The following is a 21,836-nucleotide window of genomic DNA, read 5'->3' on the forward strand; positions in this document are numbered from 1 at the left end:
AATTTTTAAAGATGCCCATCAATTTTGTAAAACTTGTTTGCGCTGTCAGCAAATGGGTTCGATGTCTTGGCGTGACATGATGCCAATGTCTCCTATTCTTGTGGTAGAAATATTTGATGTTTGGGGAATTGATTTTATGGGCCTTTTCCCGTCGTCATTCGGGTTTGAGTACATTCTCTTGGCAGTAGATTATGTGTCTAAGTGGGTGGAGGCAATAGCTACCCGAACAAATGATCATAGAGTGGTAATCAAATTTTTGCCTGAAAACATCTTTAGTCGTTTTGGGTTTCCTAGAGCCATAATAAGTGATCAGGGTACACATTTTTGTAACCGGTTCTTTGAGTCGGTAGTTAAGAAATACTCTATCACTCATAAAGTTGGCACTCCATACCACCCTCAAACTAGTGGCCAAGTGAAAGTGTCAAATAGGGAGATAAAGCACATAATTGAGAAAACTGTGAGACCGGATAGGAAAGATTGGTCACAACGGTTAATTGATGCATTATGGGCGTACCGTACTGCTTATAAGACACCCATTGGGATGTCACCATATAAAGTGGTGTTCGGCAAAGCTTGCCATCTCCCGGTTGAACTTGAGCACCGAGCATTGTGGGCCATAAAGAAGTTTAACTTCGATATGGACGCAGCGGGGCTCAACCGGAAATTGTAACTCCATGAGTTTGAGGAAATCCGGAATGATGCATATGAGAGTTCGAGAGTTTTTAAAGCTCGGACTAAAGAATTCCATGACAAGCACATCAATAGGAAATCCTTTGAACCCGACCAAAAAGTGTGGCTTTTTAATTCAAAATTAGACTCTTTCCAGGTAAGTTAAGATCAAGATGGGATGGCCCCTTTGTAGTTGTTGAGGCATTTATTCATGGCGCCATTAAGGTGCGAGATCCAAAGACTGGCCACACTTTCAAAGTGAATAGCCAAAGATTGAAACCATATATAGAGGGGATTGGGAATGGAGATATGACTGAGTCCATTGCTTTGATGGACCCATTTTACTACAATTAATAGATTCATTTCTTGTTCTCTTTTCTTTCCCTTCTTTGCTATTTTGTTTTTCTTTGTTCTTGTCATGCTATATTTGCGTTTAGGAGACTTTAAATCCTCTAAAGGTGTAATTCCTTTGGTGTTTGCCGTGCCCAAACGGCATTTGACGGTCTGGTATAGCCACCTAACCGTGTTTGTAGGGAGTTCCTAGGAGACCAACTGAGACGGTGGAAACTAGAGTTCGAATGGCAAAGCCTAGAACACAAAGGTTTGGGATTTCCGAGACTAGAGTCTGGTTTAAATACCCAGGGGTGTGGAGATTGCTTCAAAACTACCTCGGCTTGAACTCTGTATGGCAGCCCCATAGGTTGAGGTAGCTTTAGGCGCCTCGATTCTGGATACCAAATCAACTTAGTCTGTCACCCTGTTGGAGAATAGGGAAAGTTACAAACACAGTTAGGGAGAAAAGTAGTACCCGTGGTTTTCGCGTGAAGATTATACCTTTAGTGAGCATTCCGTTATCTTCTTATGTGCTATATTTATTTCGGATGTCAATTGAAGATAGAAATGGTGAAGTAAACTTTGGGTTGTACTAGCCCGAAGGCTATAAACTACACTGGGTTTTATTACCAGGGGGATTCTGAAGTGGCAACTTTATGTCATAACTTTGGTGCCTTGTGTTAGGTGTTGAGAGTTAGTTTTCCATTTTCTTGAAGCATGTACGCTTGCGAGTGCCTCTTGTTTTTGTTAAACTATGCTGTTGCAATGTAGCAGAAAAAGGTCATTGCATGCGTGTGGGTGGCAGGGACCCTCTGTAGCCTGCGTAAGGCATTGATGTGTGTTTTTATTTTTAGTTTGTGGCACATCTCTTATTAACTAATTTCTGAGATGCTTAGCTCTTTGTGGTCTCAGTTATATTTAAGAGTAATTTTAGATGATTAGAACTTTGTGATTTTTGTCAAAAAGCATGCTTCTTAGTTTAATTTCTTTGTGTTTAAATAAAACAATAAATAAATAAATAAATAAATAAATGGGGGGTGTTATACTTGTTCTTTAAAAAAAAAATTAATAATAATAATAATAATCATGGGGTGTTATACTTGTTTTTTTTTTAAAAAAAAGAAAAAAAAAAAAAAAAAAAAAAGAGGAGCCCAGACCGCTCGAGCGGTTGGGCTCGCCGCACGAGCGACCCAGCTCGAGATGCATACTGCTTAGCGCCGCTGGAGCAGCCCAAATGCGCCGCAAGAGCGGCCCAAAATCACCGCTCAAGCGGCCCACTCGGCGCACGAGCGGCCCAGGTCCAAGCCAACCCAAAAAAATAAAAAATAAAACAGCCCAGACCGCTCGAGCGGTTAGGCTCGCCGCACGAGCGGCCCACTCTAAAAAAAAAAAAAAAGTTTTATTTTGTTTATAATTTATAATGCATAAATAAATAAATACATAAATACATACAATTCATTTTTAAAGAAAAAAATAAATACATAAATAAATTTTAAAAATAAATAAATAAATATACAATTTTTTATTACATATAAAAAAAATTAAATAAAATAATTGTTTATTATTTATTTATTTATTTATTTAATAAATCGTATTTTATTATTTTTTTATTTCCTATTTTCGGGAAAAAAAAAAAAAAAAAAAAAAAAAACTTATCTAAACCCCACAAACCCACTCTCTTCCTATCTCAATCACTCTCATTCTCAGATCTCTCTCTCTCTCTCTCTCTCTCTCTCTCTCTCTAAACCCCACAAACCCACTATCTTCACCATCTTCTTCCCTTCTCTTCTTCTTTCTTCTTCCTCCCCAAAACCATCTCACCGCCGACGTCCTATAACCCTCTCCGTCCGTCGAATCTCCGGCGACCACCATTTTTTCTGGCGAATCACCACTCTTTTTTTTCTCTTTCTCCACTTTTTCAAGGTAATTTTTTTTTCCTTTTATGTGTAGATTGTGGAGTCTTTGATGTTGTTTTTCTGTTTATTTATTTATTTTTTTTAGATCTATTGTTCATCCAAAAAAATAAAAAATAAAAAATTTTGCGAATCTGGGCAAGAACACCATCGCCGCACGTGCGGCCCCCACTCGGCGCACGTGCGGCCTATGCTAGAATTAAAAAAAAAAAAAAAAAAAAGAGTTAATAATAATAATTTAGTTTATTTTTATTTCCTTCATTTGTTTAGTTTAAATAATTTCATTAGTGATTCTAGTTAGTTTAATTAGTTAGTGGATTATTTTTATTTTTATTGTGTTTGTTTAGTTAGTGATTTCATTTTTATTTTTATTTTTATTTTTTTTTATTATTATTTTTTTTTAACTCTACGATGTAATTGTTCATTTAATTATTCAGTAGTTTAGTTTTTTTTTTATTTTATTTCATGATTTTTTATTTCATTTTATTTCGTTTTCTTAAAAAAAAAAAAAAATAATGTTTAGTTTAGGTTATTTTATTCTATACTTTAACCTCTTCTGTAATTTAGCTATTTTATAGCTTCGTTTATTTTATTTTATTTTATAGTTTAGTTACTTTAATTTAATGTCATTTTTATTCATTTATTTAATTATTTTCATTTTTATCTTTTAAAAAAAAAAAATTGGTGATATGAGGATGATCCGGTTTTGAATGATTTATGCCTGCATGCTATTTTTGATGAATGTTCATATAATGGTTCCATATTTTTGGTTGTGTTGGTTGAACTATTTTGTGCAGATATGGCTTTATCATCCCGCCGAGCACCCAAACGGCCTCGCACTACCAACATTGCATTCAGGGATACGCCAACAGATGCTTGGGCCACCAAACCGGTGGTATGTGATACATCATTTGATGTGGACTTCTTTCGTCGGCATCAAACCACTACATGGAGTATTCAACAACTTGAAGACCGGGGCATCTGCACTGTCACTGAACCGGCATACCCGCACATTGTGCGCCTCTTTTATCAGCATATGTACGTCAGCGACGAGGCCCCGGGAGCTCTTTGCTCCATTGTTGACGGAGTGGAGTTAGTGGTCACTCCAACTTCAATTGCCGAGCTCCTCCACTGTTCTATGGACCCTATCAATGCAGAACAGTTCCCGGTATTCACTCGGGAACTCACCATCCCGGAATTGGTGACTGAGTTTTATGAGGGGCGTCAGGAGGATGACAACCGTACGAGCATCAGGCGGGCTAATTTACCACGTCGCCTTCTCTTTCTCGATGTGGTCCTGAAAAAGAATGTCATTCCTATTGGCCACAAGAAAGAGCGGAGAGGGGACTTCCTCCGTGCCTTGCATCGGTTTGACCTCGGGTTTTGGATTGACATCCCTACCTTGATCTACAATCAGATGTATAGAATTCTAAATGAAGTCAAAATCCGCAATACACGGGGTAGTTCTACATGGGTCCTCCCTTTTGCCAACCTCCTTACAGCGCTCATAAAAGACCAAGGGACATACCCACTGTAGGCCATTGAGGTTCAGCTTCCGCCGCCCCTATTTTATGGTAGAACTCACTGGCGTCAAACCACTGCTCGCCTGCCGCCTCCACTAGTTCTTCCCGAGGCCCCAGCAAATCCTAATGATGCCCCAGTTGAGCCTGCAGCCGCACCAACGCCGGCACCACCGTCATTCCGTATGACGAGGGCACAATATCAGGCTATTATGGATAATCAAGTCGCCCTTCAGCAATCTATGGTTGATCTCCGGAACGACTACCAGGCTGACCGGGATTATTCACGGGTGGCATTTGATGGGTATCAGCAGTCAGTTGCCTCTTTGCACACTGACTTCTATGCATACCGGGATTCGAGTGGGCAGCGGTTTGATCAGTTTGATTGGCAATTTGATCAGCATGGTACTAGGGTTCATGATGAGGCGTTCGAGACTCGGACACTGATGCATGCCCTATTTGAGCAGCATTTCCCACCACCACCACCAGATCTACATCAGTGATTTCTGTATATTTCCTTTATTTTCTTTCATTTCATTTTGTTTATTTTCTTTTCCTTTCTCTTTTATATGTACTTAAAAAAAAAAAAACAAATATCAAAAACTGTGTTTGGGTGTCCTTGCCTCGCTGGATATGTGCCCATGATGTCTGGTACGCTCCTCTCTCTCATTTTACGATCTCATGCCTACTTGCTTACATTGAGGACAATGTTATATTCCAGTTGGGGGGTGAGGGTATTTGTAATAAATATTCATGTCTGTACTTGCTGCACTTGATTTGCACCACTTCACTTAATGTTTACTTTGTGCCAGTATGGTAATGATATGAACATATGTTAATTGGGGAACATAGTGGGCATGTATGAAAAGGGTTTATTGGGTAAATACTCACATGTGATGTTTGCACTAGGATAGTTGTTTGTGTTTGTGGTATTAGTACACTTGTCATGAGTATGCCTTAATTCACATGAACACACTATCATAGCAGTGACCTCTTTCTTATAATCCCTGGTGTACATCATTGATAATGGTTGAGGTTGCAGAAAAGAATAAATGAGTAGCCAAGATTCTCTTTAAAAAAAAAAAAAAAAAAAAACAACAACAACAACAACAACAACAACAATAACAACAACAACAACAACAACAACAACAAACTTGACTTGTTTGGGTTTGTAGCCTCTTTAACTCGAGTTATTAAGCCCGTAGGGGTGTCTCTACACCTAGTGCCCTAAAACCGTCTGGTTTGGGAGTCATTGGCCCAATACTTGCTACATGGGTTAATTAGAAAGCTTAAGGGACCTAGACATTGCACAGTTAAGGAAAAATAAAGAGAATGACTAGTTCAGATTCGTAGCCTTTTCAGCTCGAGTTATTAAGCCCGTAAGAGTGTCTCTACACCTAGTGCCCTAAAACCGTCTGGTTTGGGAGTCATTGGCCCAATGCTTGTTACATGGGCTGAATAGAAAGCTTAATGGATCAGGACATTGCACAGTCTTTCATATAAAAACAAAAAAAATAAAAAAACAAACAAATTTGAGAAGCTTGGTTGCAACAGTTTAGTTTTTTTGTATATGTTGAGTGTTATTATGAGTTACACTGGGCTATTATAGTGGACAGTTAACTAATATGGTGATGGCACTTTACACCGAGGGTACTAATGATGTGTCTACTAGCATTCACAAGTACAGGGGACTCTACTTTTATATTAACTGAATTGTGGTTTAAGCTCAATAGATTCCTTCATACTTGTCCACTATGTCTTTAATGAATCATCATGTTTTAATATCACACTGTAGTGACACATAAGTTGGTTGTTGTGTGGAGTAGTGTGGTTAATTGTTGTTGAGCGGATTTGAATATGTTGATGTTTGTGGGCATCATTTCTGAAAACCCTCACGAGACTATACTTGTCCACTTGGGGTAACCTTGTGGTTTAAAGGCTTGTTGCATATGCTAAATGCAATCGTGTTCCCTACGAAAATGACTGAGAGTATTTTACTTTTCTTATTTCTTTTGTTTTGCTTGAGGACTAGCAAAAATGTAAGTTGGGGGGTGTGATATAGGCCGAAAGGTACCACATTTAGGCCACTTAGGTTATATTTTTTGTCTTTTAATTTTATTTATTTGGTGGAGATGATGTGTTTCGTGCACACGTACAGATTTGACTTGAAATATGAAAATTCAATCAAAAGGAGGCGCGAAATCAGATTCTCCGAGGGAGACGTGAAAAATCCAAGTCCACCAGACCACCGCACGTGCGGCCAACCTAGGGACGCATGCACGGACTTTTTGGTTTATTTTGCTCCAAATAAAAGATAGAAAATCAGTCACAGTTAGGGTTGGAAAATTGAATACAGAAAGGAGGGAGGCTAGGGTTCCAAAGGGGGAGACACTACCAAAGCTTGGAAAACACTTCCATGGGGGCTTCTTCTTCATCTTCTTCCTCTTTCCACTCCTCCATGAGTGGGTAGTCGTCTTTTCTAGAGTTTTGATGAAACCCTAGCCATGTAATGGAATTTTTCACGAGCTTTCATTGTAACTTGGTTTGAATGAATGTATGGATGTTTTAGAAGTTTATAAATAATTGTTTCGTTCTTCTCTTCAAGCATTTTACTCTCTGTGATTGTTTAATGTTTTCCATACATTAGTATTCTTTGTATTTGTATTCAAAGTACAAAACGAGTCATGCTATGAGAGACGGGTCGTTTTGCTAACATAGTTTAGAGCAAACGACTCGTACTACTCGGGATGATTCGTGCCTATACATTGAATGCAACAACCCTCTTGATCAATATTTCAAACTTGTAGTTGTGAAATATTGGATAATTCAAACCGAATTGCGATTGATGGTTGATGTTAAGTCTCATTCATGTGGTTAGTGGTGAATTCTCTACCCTAGGAATTTTTTTCCCGAAAATTAATATCTTAAACCCTAGATTTTAATTATCAATATAATTCTTCAATTTTATTTAATTGCTGTTTAGGTATAGAATCAATCTTATCTTTTTAATCAAAATTAATTTAGGAATTTTGCGATTGAATTAATTTAATTTCACAATAGTCCCTGTGAATCGATACATGGACTTGTCATTATTCTGATTTAATTTGGTATAGTTTAGTATTTAATTTTGGTGTGTTCAACGACCCATCAATAACACCAGTATATTACTATTAGTTGTCAAAGAACATAGACAGTATATTACTACTATCTGGCAAACAATATATTAGTATTATTTGTTTTTCAAATAGAATATTATTTTGTAAAACCACAGAAAATAATTTCTGTAAGAAGAAGAAAGAGAAAAGGAAACAAACGAAAAATTCTGTAAATAGAATAATTCGAATATGTCTTAAGATTGCTAGAACAATCTTCTGTGTACAATAAATAAATAGAAACTAAATCAAACAAATAAAATAAATCACATACCAAATTTCTTTAATCGAACCAAAAAAATAATAAAACGATCAAGTCGAGTGTGTGACACTCTGTCCTTAAGACAGATTCCCCCCGCTACGGTGCTTACGGACTAATGCCATCTATCTCCCAGAATACAATGATCTTCACAAATTTGTAATAGCTCTCTAAACAAATTTGTCCGGCGAACTAGAACCTTGTGTTCTATATACTCTTTAATTTTCCTAAAAATTAATATGAAGAATTTATGCAAACAGAGCAAGAAAATGAAGAGAACATATTTTTTCTGAATGATTTTTAGACTGATTTCAAATCCCCAAACTGCTAGAATTAAACTGGTATTTATAGGCAAATTTGACAGCCCTGAACAGGTGCTGTTTGTCACTGAACAGGTGCAACACTGTTTCAATAGATACAATTTCGAATATAAACAAATTTGGACACTGTTGAATCTGTAAACTGCTGGCAGTTTCAACAGTTAAAAAGCTAGTTAAATAGTTGGAAATTAAGTGGAATTCGGAGGCATTTTGGATAAAAAAAATTGAATTCAAACAATTTCCTGTAAGAATTTTGGAAAAAATTCAAAATAAATTAATATTAGAACCGACCAGATCCACAACCCACAGTCGCGCCCGGCCGCGGCGCGTATGTGTGTGGTTGGGCTAAGGTTTACGTTGTCCATAATTTCTCCCTTCTACAAACTTGGGGTGCCCCTTGGGGCCCAACCCAAGGTAATACACCAAGAGCTTATATACACACAAAAGCTCTCTTAAAGTTTCAATGTGGGACAACCCATTTTAAGGAAACTCACATTTACTTCTTTAATTGTTCATTCCACAAATCCGAAAACGACGTCAACTTCTCATTCACTCATAAATGATTTTAACGAACCATCTTTATCATGTGACTTGCCATGCAGTAAGGAACACGTCACCTTTTCGAACCCATCCCAAAAGACATTTGGGGCCCACTCAATTTTGGACTCAAAGTTGGCCCAAAATAAGCCTTATAAAACCAAATTTTCCAACACTTCCATCAATCGGTGCAGCTTCGAGTTGTCTAATCGGTCAACCGCGGCTCAGCCAAATATTGCTCAATCCATACAGAGGACGATGTCATTAGCTCGGAATATCCTTAGGTCAAGCCATTCCACATGCAGTCCAGTCCTTTGTTCAGTGTGAATTCCCCTCAATTGCACACATAGCTCGACCCACACTCCTCAACTGAGCACAGACATAACTTGGCCCATTCTGCTCATTGGAATTTCTCCTCTTAGTCAACCTTTAATAATTCTCAATATTGTTGCACTAGAAAAGATTAAAGAGAAATGCGTGAGAGCTCAAAATTGCAAAGCTCGAATGCCCCGAATTCCAAAACAACGTCGTTTTGGTAAAGAAAGATTTTTCAAAACAATGCGTGAGAGCTCAAGATTTTTCTTTTTCCTTCTACCTCGAAACTGGTTTGAGAGAAAGAGTGAGAAACAGAGAGGCCAAAGAAAGAGAGGAGGAAGAGAGGAGAAGAGAGGAAGATGAGAGAAGAGGCAATGGCGGTGATGGTGGAAGAGGAAGAGGAAGAGAAGGAAGATTGACAATGATGGCGGCGTAAGATCAACGGTGGGTATCGTCGATCGCCTTTTTCAGACTATTTTCTCTACTTTTTTTCTTTTTTTTTCTAGTAGATCTGGATTTGAAGATGAAGGAAAAAAAAAAATTGTTGATAATGATGATGTGTTGATGAAGATGTTGATTTTCTCTCTCTCTCTCTGTTGATGTTGTTGAAGATGATGATGTGTTGATTCTCTCTCTTTCTTGTCTATTCTTCACCTTCACCTTCATCTTCATCTTCATCTTCATCTTCTTCAGAAATTGTTTTGTGTTTGAGAGAGACAGGCAAGGAAGAGAAAGGAAAAAAAAAAATTTGGACCATTTGAATCTTATTTTTTTGGGCGACGTAGCACAATCGAAGATTAAATAAGATTGTCACTATTAATGACTGTTTAGTAGAAAGGCATCTGTAAGTTTTGTTGGTACAAATTAAGCCAAAACTGGACAGTTACAAAAACAACGATGTGGGGTCCTATTACCGTAAGTAGGCTTTATATTTGTATTTATGATTTGGTAGGGCCCCACTTCCTTATTATATGAGGAAAATGTTTTAGATGTCCAAAAATCTCTCACAATTAAATAAAGTTATATTCATCGAGTAAGTTTTATTTGAGGGCTAAATATTTTAACTGAAAAGTTAAAAAATAATTATAAATTGTTATATTATATTTTTTATTTTTTACATATCTTTTCATAAAAATTTAAAAATTTGTTAAAATAATATGCTCCCAAATGAGATTTTAATATATTAATTAGTATATTAATGGATGATGTGATATAGTTTTATTAGTTTTGAATATTTATAGTTTATATAATGGGTGTGTTCATAATTTTGAAATTATATTAGAATAATGTTAGATGCACCAATTAGTGCACTAACTAGTGTATCAATTGATGATGTGGCATACTTTAAGAGGTTTTTGATATTTGTAATGTGATTAATAAGTGAAGTTAATAATAATGTCATAACTAATGTTGATATACAAGTTAGTATACTAATTGGTGCATGTAACACCACCAATTATGAATATTACTATAACATATGTTGGTATACTAAGTGATATAATAATTAGGGTGTAGTACCATTGCGCACAATTCAACCCACAATAATATAATCTGATAAGTATCAGTTTTTTATTAGTTATACACTCAATTATATGAGGCTCGCCACCTTTGTTACATTATTGTGAATGTATTTATGAGCGTAAAATATGAGTTTCTAGCATGATTGATTATACCCAAAAAAAAAAAAAAAAAAAAAAAAAGTAGTGTACTTGAAACAATTTATTACACATGAAAAAATGTTATCTACAGGAAAATTGTACATAAAATGTCCATAATCTCTCACATGACGCTAGGTAAGTCTCACATCTGTGTGGGGGCCTCACTTTCATGATTTTGATAATTTATTTTAGAAAATAATTATGACGGCATCGTGGGGTTATGCGTGTTTTATTAATCTTTTTTTTTTATTATTATTATTGTTGTAAAATCCTTACCATTCTGTAATTGTAAAGGAAGATATTTATTACATCATGTAAGAGTTGAGAAATATTTATGTGAATTTATTAATATTTTAAATTTAGAAAAAATTATTATAAATTCTTAAATAATGTAATAGAGATCTTCAATTACAACTTTAAAATAAAAAAATTCAATGACACTATAATATAAATAATTTAAATTATCAAAATAGATTCGGCTAAACCTAATGGACTGTCACAGTACGTGTGTAACAATACCCATTCCCTGTCCTTGAGCACATAGCACCGTTGCACGAAAAACAATAATGATTCATATTACTAAAAAAATATCATTAATAACACTAATGCATTGAGAATGTTAAAAAAAAAAAAAAACAAGACATAGGCGGTGGAAGAAAAAAAATAAAATAAAAAATTTTATAAATTTAAATCGGCTGTAGTATTAGGCACAGTGGAAACACTGTAGATAATCTCTCTCTGTATTTATGTCATATATATATATATATATATATAAACTTACAAACAAAGTTTGGAATTATATAAAGATTTGCCAACTTTAATATGTCACTCCTTCGAAATTTCTTATAAAACACTTAATGAGAATAACGAGTAATTATTCAATATTTTTGAAATATGGACACGTGATTTTTTATAAGATTTTGATAGGTAGAGAGCAGTAGGTGTTCACGACTTATGTTGGGAATAGGAGAACAACATTGGAGTTAAGTAATTGGTGATTGATTTAGAGTATGACTACGTGGTATTCCGAGATTATTAAATAATTTCCCGATAATAACATAATAATGACATTTTAAAAAGGAACACAATTAAGATGATTACATTTGGATATTATTCAATGAAGTTTCTTATATAGTATTAGTGTATGTCCGTATCTGTGCCTGAAGGTACGATGTAAACAAAAATAAGTGAACAAAAAGGAAAAAATAAAATAAATAAATAAATAGGGAGGAAATAAAAAAGAGAGGAAAATAAAAAAAAATAAAAAGAAAAAGAAAAAGGTGGAATCATGGGATCATTCACGAGATTATTCATGGGATTTTGGGGGAGTCGGTGAGAAAGGAAAAAATAAGAGAAAAATACATCACAGCTATTGTTTTGTACTTTGAACAAATCTGAGTCGTCTAAATGTCCTAGTAGCACGAATGTGTATAGGACATTTTCAAAAACTTTCTTATCTTATTATATAGATTAATCACATTATTTAATTGAAGTTGCTTAGCTAAAATTTATTACATCATTTTTCTATAATAATTTCACTACTTCAATGATTAAAAATAGTCTAATAATTTTGAGGTTGGTTGTAAGTTTAAAATTAAAGACAGTCACTTGATATAAATTATACCAAAAATTAAGTTTATAATCAATCTATTGAGTGGTGACATATAAGTCTCTGCCTTTTGTGCGACATGTATATCACATTTTATAAAATTCTATGTACAAATACATTTTTTTTAAAAATAATATTATTAATATTTTGTTGGGGGGTGGTTGCAAATTTTGGAAGTGCAAAGTGACCATAACCACTACTCATCAAAGCAGCATTGAGTTTGCAGATATCATCCAATGGTGAGTTGACACGTATACAAAATTGGTCCCCATGGTCAAGGTGCACCACGATGTGCTGTGTGCGCGCGCGCAAGTTCGAAATAAAACACGTGGGGAGTAAGATTTTGTAATACTTTCTGATTTTCAAATCAATCGAGCATGTTCATAGGGAAGCACTTACACGTACCGCGCACACACAGAGAGAAAAGAATCAATTTCACTACGGCGCCGTATTTTTTTAGCTCAATTACAAAAAATTCATGTGTATATACTATGAACTTGGATTCCCTTCTCAAGAATTTTTTCGTTCATAATTTTACAGTTTTCTACCACTATAGAATAAGATATAAAATACATATGAATAAATAAAATTTTATAAAATTTGTCAACAAAATTTATTATAAAATTTTCCATCGGAATCAATTTTGAAAATTTCTATTCATTTATACATATATTTTGTATTTGATTTTATGATTTATTTATATTGTTATATATTTTATTAATAATTACGTTATGATAATTCAACTACTCATTTTTAAAAATGAAAAAGAAAAATAAAATCAAATTGGATTGTTATATTTTTATTTTTATACTTGAATAATTGAATGATGTCATTTGTTGACATATTTTTCTAGCCAATAATATTACCCATTAAATTTTTTTTCTTAAATATCAATGTGCTTTAAATTTATTTAATGTGCAAACTCCACTATATTTAAGTCTTGTTTGTCAACTATACATTTTAGTTAAAAAGTCACTATAAATTGTTACATCACTTTCTTTTCTTTTCTACATATTTTTTCGTAAAAAAAATTAAAAAATTATTAAAATAACATATTCCCAAACGGGGCCTTATATTTCAACCCCTCATTCACATTGTACATAAATTTCTTGACAGAAATTCAAGTAACAAGGTTTATTTTATTTTTAACAGCAATAACTAGTTATTTAAAAAATAAAATATGTTGATGAGATATATTTCATGTGAGATTCGTATTCTATGAATCTATGCAATATTTATTATTCTCAAAAGGATTTTGATCCTCTTCTATTTTATATATGTGATAAAAAAAAATTTCACAACATATTTAATGGTTATAAAATAGGAATACAAATTTATAATCAATTTAAATTAAAATAAATTATTACACTTATTATTAGATGATCTAATGAAATCTCTCTATTATAAATATGTAAAGGAGAGACTCACAGTTTTTTTCAAAATACTTTTTAAATTACTTTGTATAATCTATACTCAAATTGCTAAAATCTTTTTCTCTCTTTCCCAATACAAATGATGTCATTTGGAGTGATTTAAGTCATTTGAATCACAAAATTTTGAGTTGCTCTTTCACAAGTGTAGACAAGGATTTTGAATACCACATCACTATATATATCACTATCACCCTCCATGCACCTCTCACCCCACCATAGCATATAAGGTTCTCTCTCTCTCTCACGTAGTGTGTCGCACCATGCATATCAGTTTGTTCAGTATTATATCCATTTTACTTTAAAAATCACATTTACACTCACAAATTCACATTCACCATTATCACTATCACTATCATTATCACCGCCACCTCCTCTCTCCAACCAGACACAATGAACTCCTTACAATCATGGCCCGAACCAATCATCCGAGTTCAATCCCTCTCCGACAGCGGCCTAACCTTTATCCCAGACCAGTACGTAAAACCACTCGCCGACAGGCCATCTCTAACCGAACCACCACCACCAGCCGAAATCAACATCCCGGTCATTGACCTCTCCCAACTCTTCTCCCCCGACCGCTCAATCCGATCCGCTACAGCGCGTCTCATCTCACGAGCGTGCAGCGAGTGGGGGTTCTTTCAAGTGGTGAACCACGGCGTGAGCCACGAGCTGATGAAGCGGATCCGAGAGGTGTGGCGCGAGTTTTTTGAACTTCCCTTGGAGGAGAAACAAGCCTACGCGAACTCACCGGCGACTTACGAGGGGTACGGAAGCCGGCTCGGAGTGGAGAAAGGAATGAAGCTGGATTGGAGTGATTACTTCTTTCTTCATTACCTTCCGGAGTCGCTGCGTGATCAGAATAAGTGGCCGAGTCTTCCTCTCTCGTGCAGGTTAGCCACGCTCCTCCTTCATGCGCGTGAGACATCAATAAATATTTCTCACTCTAATTACCCTACGTTTGATAAGATAATGATAGAGATATTAATTTTTTATCAATTTTTCTACTACTAAATATGGTATCCATACTGGCAGGAGTGCTTGATAAAAAAAAATTAAAGTCTCGAGCATTTTTTATTTGATAATCAGTTAAAATTAACAAAAAAGTCAAAATAAAACGATAACTCATTCTCTCTCTATTATATTTTGGTAAAAAATTAAAAATTTATTAAAATAATCAATTCACAAAAGAATTCTAAATCTCTATTCCATTTTAGTAAAGATACTAGTTAAAATGAAATTTTGAAAGATGTATAACATACACATGTATCATAAATTTCATACATCCCACATCATGTAGGACCTACTTATTATAAAATTTGTGTCTCATTTTATATTTTGAATTTGTGCACTTAAACTTATTGTATAGTATAAAAATTGCAATGGGACTAGGTGGGGCCAAGTTTGGAGTATCCTGTTCTCGCTCCATTCTTCATCGAGGCAAGAACAGGAAAGTTTTGCTAATAAATATTGGTAATTTAAATCTCTGATCTTGTTATTTACTGATATATTGATTGACAAAGACTGATATTTGATCATATTGTTGATACAAATACGTAATCCAATATTATTATTTAAAATCATGAGGAAAACTTAGTATCTAAATTATAACAATAGTGTAAGTACTAATTTCACACAAAAATTTGAAAAACAATTATACAGAAAACTCATATAATGAGATGTGTGACTATGATATTGAGCCTTTTGTTTTCCAATGAATTGATAAGATAAGCCACATCATTTTTCAATAATTTTTTATATATAAATTTTATTTGTACAACAACTTATGCAACAATAAAAATAAAAATAAAAATAAATAAAAAATTGGTTCCTTTGTTTTTCTTAATTTATTGTACAACATATTTATGTTTTAATGATATTATTGTAATTAAACAGCATTTTAAATTTGTTTTGTTATGAAATGATAAGTTAAAACACATTCACATAATTTTATTTAAATTTTTACATGTTGGTTTTGTTTAATAATATTATTATAGCACATATCACTTTTATCATAATTCGAAAGCAATTATTCTATGAACATAAAAGGTTTTTGTAGAATAGAACATAAATGTAAGATAAATGACGACTCCCACTTATGTAGTTTACTGTATGTGAGATTCATTTTTATTTTACATCTATATATCTTATTTTATGAAAAATTTCTAATTATCACATCATTCTTGATGAGTTGGACGCAACAAAAATGTTAATCATTCTAACTATTAGTTGATCAGAGTAGGCCGATTTCTGTCTCTATTAAGATAGTATTTTTTGCCCAAAGTAATTAAACTACTAAAAATATGTTTTAGTATTAAGAGTATACTAAAAAAGTTGAAGCATGGCATGAAACTTATCAATTTGAAAAAGAAAAGAAAAGAAAAGAAAAAAAAAATACATACATACATACATACATGTATCAACTTTTTTTTTTTATTTAAAAATTAAAAAATTGGTAGTAGGGGTTGGCAAACACCCACCTGAGCCCAATGGAAGCGGACACATGTTTGTTTGTCGGGATAAGGGATGCAATTGGAGTTCGTGAGCCTCAGCTGTTCCTCTTTATTCTTCAATTCAATTATACTAATCCCGTGTTTGGCTGACCAAAGTATTAATGAATTATCTTCAAAAATGGGCATATCACACTTGTCTTAATAAATAATGATCTGATTTTGTAACATTTATAAGTCAACTCATTTAATTTATTATTTAAATGATTTGATTAAAAAAAAGTTCATTAATAGTGTTTGGTTGCAATTTTAGATTATAGTTTATCTGAATTTTTAAATTTATTTAGCCAAAAAAAAGGGGTGAGATTTTCTTAAGTTACGATTTATAACTTTTTAAACTTATTTGAAACCCTTTAACGTACATGCACAAAAGAATCATAACTTTTTTGCCACTTTAGTCTTTGTGTAATTTTAGTTTCTATAATTTTAATTGGTTCGATTTTGACTTTAAATTTATAATTATGTTTTAATTTTGTCCAATTGATTATAAATTAGCCCTTTTTAATGAAAAATATGCATATAAGTAACATATGTCATATTTTTTAGAGTAAAACTATAAATTTACTAAACTCAATGAGCTAAACTCAACTAATTCAGTAATAAACATTTTTGACCTTGTAGAAAAAAATTTAAATTTATAAAATTATTTTGTTTGAATAAGTAATCCATAAATTAATAAGAATAAAAAAAAGACAAAAAGAAGTAAGCTTTAGAATAAACATGTGATGAGATGTCCCTCTATCCAAATATAGATTTTTATAATTTAAATGTGATAGTGAATAACCATAGTTTAAGTGTGAACACGATTCATATATCCACTGAATCCTTAACCATATATATGGTTCAAAGAATTTAGTCAAATATGTTGTATGGGATATGTGAGGTTATCAAATCAAATTAAAATCGTTAGTGTAATGTCAAAATCATGATAAAAGAGGTCAATCATTTGATTGGATTTTCAAGGATTTGTCGGGTGAAAAGGAGTGATTAAAGGGCATAGCTTCTTTGATGATTACATTCTATTATTTTTAGACCCTTCTTAGGGTTTGTTCATGCATGGACTAATTGCACTTTGATAGTGGTGGAGTAACCACTAATGGGCAAATGAGAGGTGGTTTTTGTGAATATGAGTGATGATATTTTTATTGTCTCTCTTTTTATCATTTATAATTATATGATTTAATTTTTATAAAAATTAAAAATTATTTTTAAAAAAATGTGTAACTATGAAACAAAGTTTTTAGACATGGAAAATCGCTATTAACATTGTATAGTCTAATATCCTTTAATTATGCATTAATTAGATGTGTGCAAGACAAATTATCTGCAAAAAGTCAAGTCTTGCTTCACAAAAATTATGACTTTTGAGAGGACACCGAATCTTTTATCTTGTGTTTGAAAACACTCACAATTGATAAATCATATCTTAAGATTTTAAGATTTGTTCACTTTAAAATTTTCGTATGATTCAATATTATTAAGTATTTTCAAACAAAGGGATAAAAAAAAATAAAAAATAGAGAATCCTTGACCTTCTACAAGCCTATATTTTAGTTATAAATAGTTTTTTAAAAAATGTAATTCAATTGAGATTTTAAAATCTTGAAATTAGATATTACTCGACATATCTCTTAAAAAATAATAATCTGCGAACACATTATCAATCATTTATTCAATCACAGAAAATAATAATAGTCATAAGATAAGATGGAGAGTATCTGTATTATCTGTGGTTGGTTCTATGAAATATTATTGACCTTTTTTTTAAATACTTGTAGGGAATTGGTGGCAGAGTATGGAAATGAACTGGTTAAACTGTGTGGAAAATTGATGAAGGTTTTCTCAGCGAACCTGGGATTGGAAGAGGACTACCTTGGAAAAGCTTTTGGAGGAGAAGAAGTAGCTGCTTGTATGAGGGTGAATTTCTATCCAAAGTGTCCACGACCTGACCTCACATTGGGTCTCTCCTCACACTCGGACCCTGGCGGCATGACCCTTCTCCACTCCGATGATCATGTCGCAGGCCTCCAAGTCCGGCGAGGTGATGACTGGGTCACTGTTAAACCTGTTCCTAATGCCTTCATTGTCAACATTGGTGATCAAATTCAGGTCTCTCTCTCTCATGAGTAGTTTGGAAGAAAACAAGGGCAAGAACATAAATATTGCAAGAAAATTATAATGTTTTCACCATATTAACAAAATAATGAGACTCACTATATCCAAAAAGAATGAGAGTTATCATTATTTTTTTGGACGAATATGTTATATATGTATCTACAAAAATATCAAAATGTGTTTAGAATTTGAATATACAATATAAATTTAAATTTGGTGTGACGTCAGTTACATTCAGAATGAATCTAATCCACACATTTTAAATTCTCAATACTTTTCTTAGTTTATTTATTTATTATGGTTATGTAGCATTATTTTTTTCTGAATATAGTAACTATATGTACACATGATATATGTTGTATCAAGCTACATAAGAGGTGAAAAAATTGGTGAAATTTATCAACCCCTATTTGTTCTTCATTACCTTGCAACCAAATGGAATTTAATTTATGTAAATTCTTTTTCTTTTTTTACTTTTATGGGTTAATTTAATTATTTTTTATTGTATTAAATGACTAATTGTAGATTCTAAGCAATGCAACATACAAGAGTGTGGAGCATAGGGTGATTGTGAATTCAGCCAAAGAGAGACTATCACTTGCCTTCTTCTACAACCCTAATGGCAACATTCTCATTGAACCCGCCAGTGAGCTCGTGACGGAGGACTCACCGGCTTTGTATCCGGCGATGACATTCAATAAGTACAGATTGTTCATCAGAACAAAAGGTCCTCGTGGCAAGTCACAAGTTGAAGCACTCAAATCACCCCATTAATAATTAGAACATAAGTGCTGTGTTTTTTTTTTTTTTTTTCTTCATGTTATGGTTATAAAAAAAAAATTGCATAATGCAATTTATCTTTTGCATGTTAAATCAACTTTAGACTATCCCTTTTTTTTTTTCTTTTTTTTTTTTTTTTGTGAAGAGCTTTAGACTATCCTTTTGAATATATATAGATGCACAAATATGTTGTCTGAATTCATAATATCTCTGTTTATGTTTTTAGATTGTATGATTTTTAATTTGGTAACTAAAACTTATTGGAAGCTTAACAAAAAAGAATTAAAAACAAAATTCCAAACCCAGCTTCAAAAAGTTTAGATTTACTTGGTTGTATTTTTTGTTACCACTCATGTCTATTATCAGTATACAATATTATTCCTTTTAAATTTTTTTTTTTTCTTAAGACTCTAAAATTGATAAGTAAATTAAATCACCTTCTAATCGCTAGGCTTTTTTTTTTTTCAGATGTCTTTCCATTCAAATCATATGATGATCGCCAAAAAATAAATAAATAAATAGAGCTTGAGCTTTTATGACATAATATTAATAATATAATGACGACACAAAGATGCATGGATTTAGAAGAGTCCACATTGACGCCTAAGATAAAAGAGAAATTGTAAAGTCTTTTATTTACTCAGATCACACACCATATTTTGCACGTGCTCTATAGTCTATACTCAAGACTCTGTCCAAAGTAGTAGCTGTAGTTTTTCCAGCGTAGAATCGTGTCCTATTCATATTGTGCTATTTTAAACTTTTATTACAATTATTTAAATACTAACTCAATTTATATATTATTTTTTATTAACGTATTACATTATTTTGAAGATTTTTTTTTAAGATCCCTAATATTAAGATTTTATACCATAAAGGACACTCAATATTTTCATAATGTCTAAGATCCCTCAATATCGATCCACAGAAAATTCGTTCCAGAAAATTTCTCTACACAAATCACAGAGAAAATTCCAAATTTTTCTGGACACATCACAGAGAAAATTTCAAATTTCTCTGGACAACAATGAAGACTAGTGCTCTGCTTCAGAGAAAATTGAGTTGGTCCAGAGAAATTCTTTGGTTTTGGACTGGAGTAGTGCTTTGCTTCAGAGAAAATTGGATTGATCCAGAGAAATTCTCTGGTTTTGACTCAATTTTCTCTGGGTAGTAGTTTTGGTCATATTGATCGTTTTTTAGTTCTCAAATTATAATCAAGACACTTCATAATAAAGTGTAGCATATTAAGTAGGGGTTAAATGTGATGATAGTGTTATTCATCGAACTTCCTATAATTGCTTAGTGAGATCTTTATGAAGTTAAATGGAGTAGGAAAAAAATTAAAATACCGATTAGCTGTTACATTGAGAAATGGAAGACAATTAGTGGGTGAAAAATGAATACTTTCATATGATGTCAAACCTTTCTCACTTTATTATCCGCATTGTCAAAGTTGTATATGAACACATGTACATACATTGTAATTAGAAATAATGCATTGCTATAAGGTTGAAGTTGCATCAGCTGATGAGGGAATGAGTTTTTATTTTTTTATTTGTGATGAGCAATATTCTAATTAAAGCACAGAATATGAGGGGAAGGGAAAGAAGAACAGAAATTATTTCTTTTATCTTTTAGATTCAAATCTAACTGTTCACACTTTTAAAATTCTATGCTATCATTAATTGCCATTGTGTTATGATGGGTCTGGTGTAAATTATGCATAGCTAACCATGGTAATAAGTAGATAGATGTATGTTATGTGTACACAAATATACTTGTTTGTGATACTTACAGTAAATGAATTAAAAAATTTATTTTAGTCTTGGTAACTAAAAGTTGGGGAAGAAATGTTAGTAACTTGTACATGGAATATGGAATCACACTTCATTATGCACTTTTTTCTCCATACCAGGTGGCCTCAAACTACTGTTCCTAAATTCAAAATTATCGCTTCCGAATGTTTGCAAAAGGTTTGAATTGGTGAACAGATATCATTAGTGAGGTATGTTATACTTTATAATATTTTGCTTATCCAGAGAAAATTAGTTTCAAAGAATTTCTCTAGACAAATCACAGAGAAAATTCCAAATTTCTGTGGACAACAATGAGGACTAGTGCTCTGCTTCAAAGAAAATTGGATTGGTCCAGAGAAATTCTCTGGTTTGGACTGAATTTTCTCTTGTTTGAACTCAATTTTCTCTAGGTTGGTCTAGAGAAATTCTTTGGTTTTGGACTGGACTAGTACTCTGCTTTAGAGAAAATTGGGTTGGTCTAGAGAAATTCTCTGGTTTGGACTGAATTTTCTCTTGGTTGAACTCAATTTTCTCTGGGTTGGTCTAGAGAAAATCTTTGGTTTTGGAGTGGACTAGTGCTCTGCTTCAGAGAAAATTCGGTTGGTCAAGAAAAATTCTCTAGTTTGGATTGAATTTTTTCTGGGTTGAACTCAATTTTCTTTGGGTTGGTCCAGAGAAATTTTTTAGTTTTGTCTAGAGAAATTCTCTGATTTAGATTGAAATTTATTTGGATTAATTTGAGGAACCTTAGACATTCTCTCCTTGGCATTTCATCAAACACCTTCTTTGCTAAATCCATGTCCCCAACTCTGTGCATATTTTGCATATTTTCAAAACAAGTTTGTGCAGAATTAGAATCAAGCATTTTCTTTGATGAAATATGATCATTTGTTCAAATTTGGAAAATAATATAACAAAAT

General features: G+C 33.0%; 1 protein-coding gene across 1 annotated transcript; it reads left to right on the plus strand.

The window, feature by feature from the left end:
• Positions 1–13,675: 13,675 nt before the first annotated feature.
• On the plus strand, positions 13,676–19,318 carry LOC114278078 (jasmonate-induced oxygenase 2). Its single transcript, XM_028220063.2, has 3 exons — positions 13,676–14,608; positions 18,004–18,334; positions 18,866–19,318. The coding sequence occupies exons 1-3, from the start codon at positions 14,109–14,111 to the stop codon at positions 19,112–19,114; spliced, it is 1,080 nt and encodes a 359-aa protein (XP_028075864.2). The 5' UTR covers positions 13,676–14,108; the 3' UTR covers positions 19,115–19,318.
• The last annotated feature ends 2,518 nt before the right edge of the window (positions 19,319–21,836 follow it).

This window comes from Camellia sinensis, chromosome 10, assembly GCF_055761805.1.
Source record: "Camellia sinensis isolate YWXY chromosome 10, ASM5576180v1, whole genome shotgun sequence".
In the NCBI taxonomy this organism is placed as follows: domain Eukaryota; kingdom Viridiplantae; phylum Streptophyta; class Magnoliopsida; order Ericales; family Theaceae; genus Camellia; species Camellia sinensis.

Coding starts and splice junctions, on each gene's coding strand:
- LOC114278078 (XM_028220063.2), top strand. CDS start 14,109: ATGAACTCCTTACAATCATGGCCCGAACCAATCATCCGAGTTCAATCC. Junction 14,609..18,003: donor AGTCTTCCTCTCTCGTGCAG/GTTAGCCACGCT, acceptor AAATACTTGTAG/GGAATTGGTGGCAGAGTATG. Junction 18,335..18,865: donor ACATTGGTGATCAAATTCAG/GTCTCTCTCTCT, acceptor GACTAATTGTAG/ATTCTAAGCAATGCAACATA.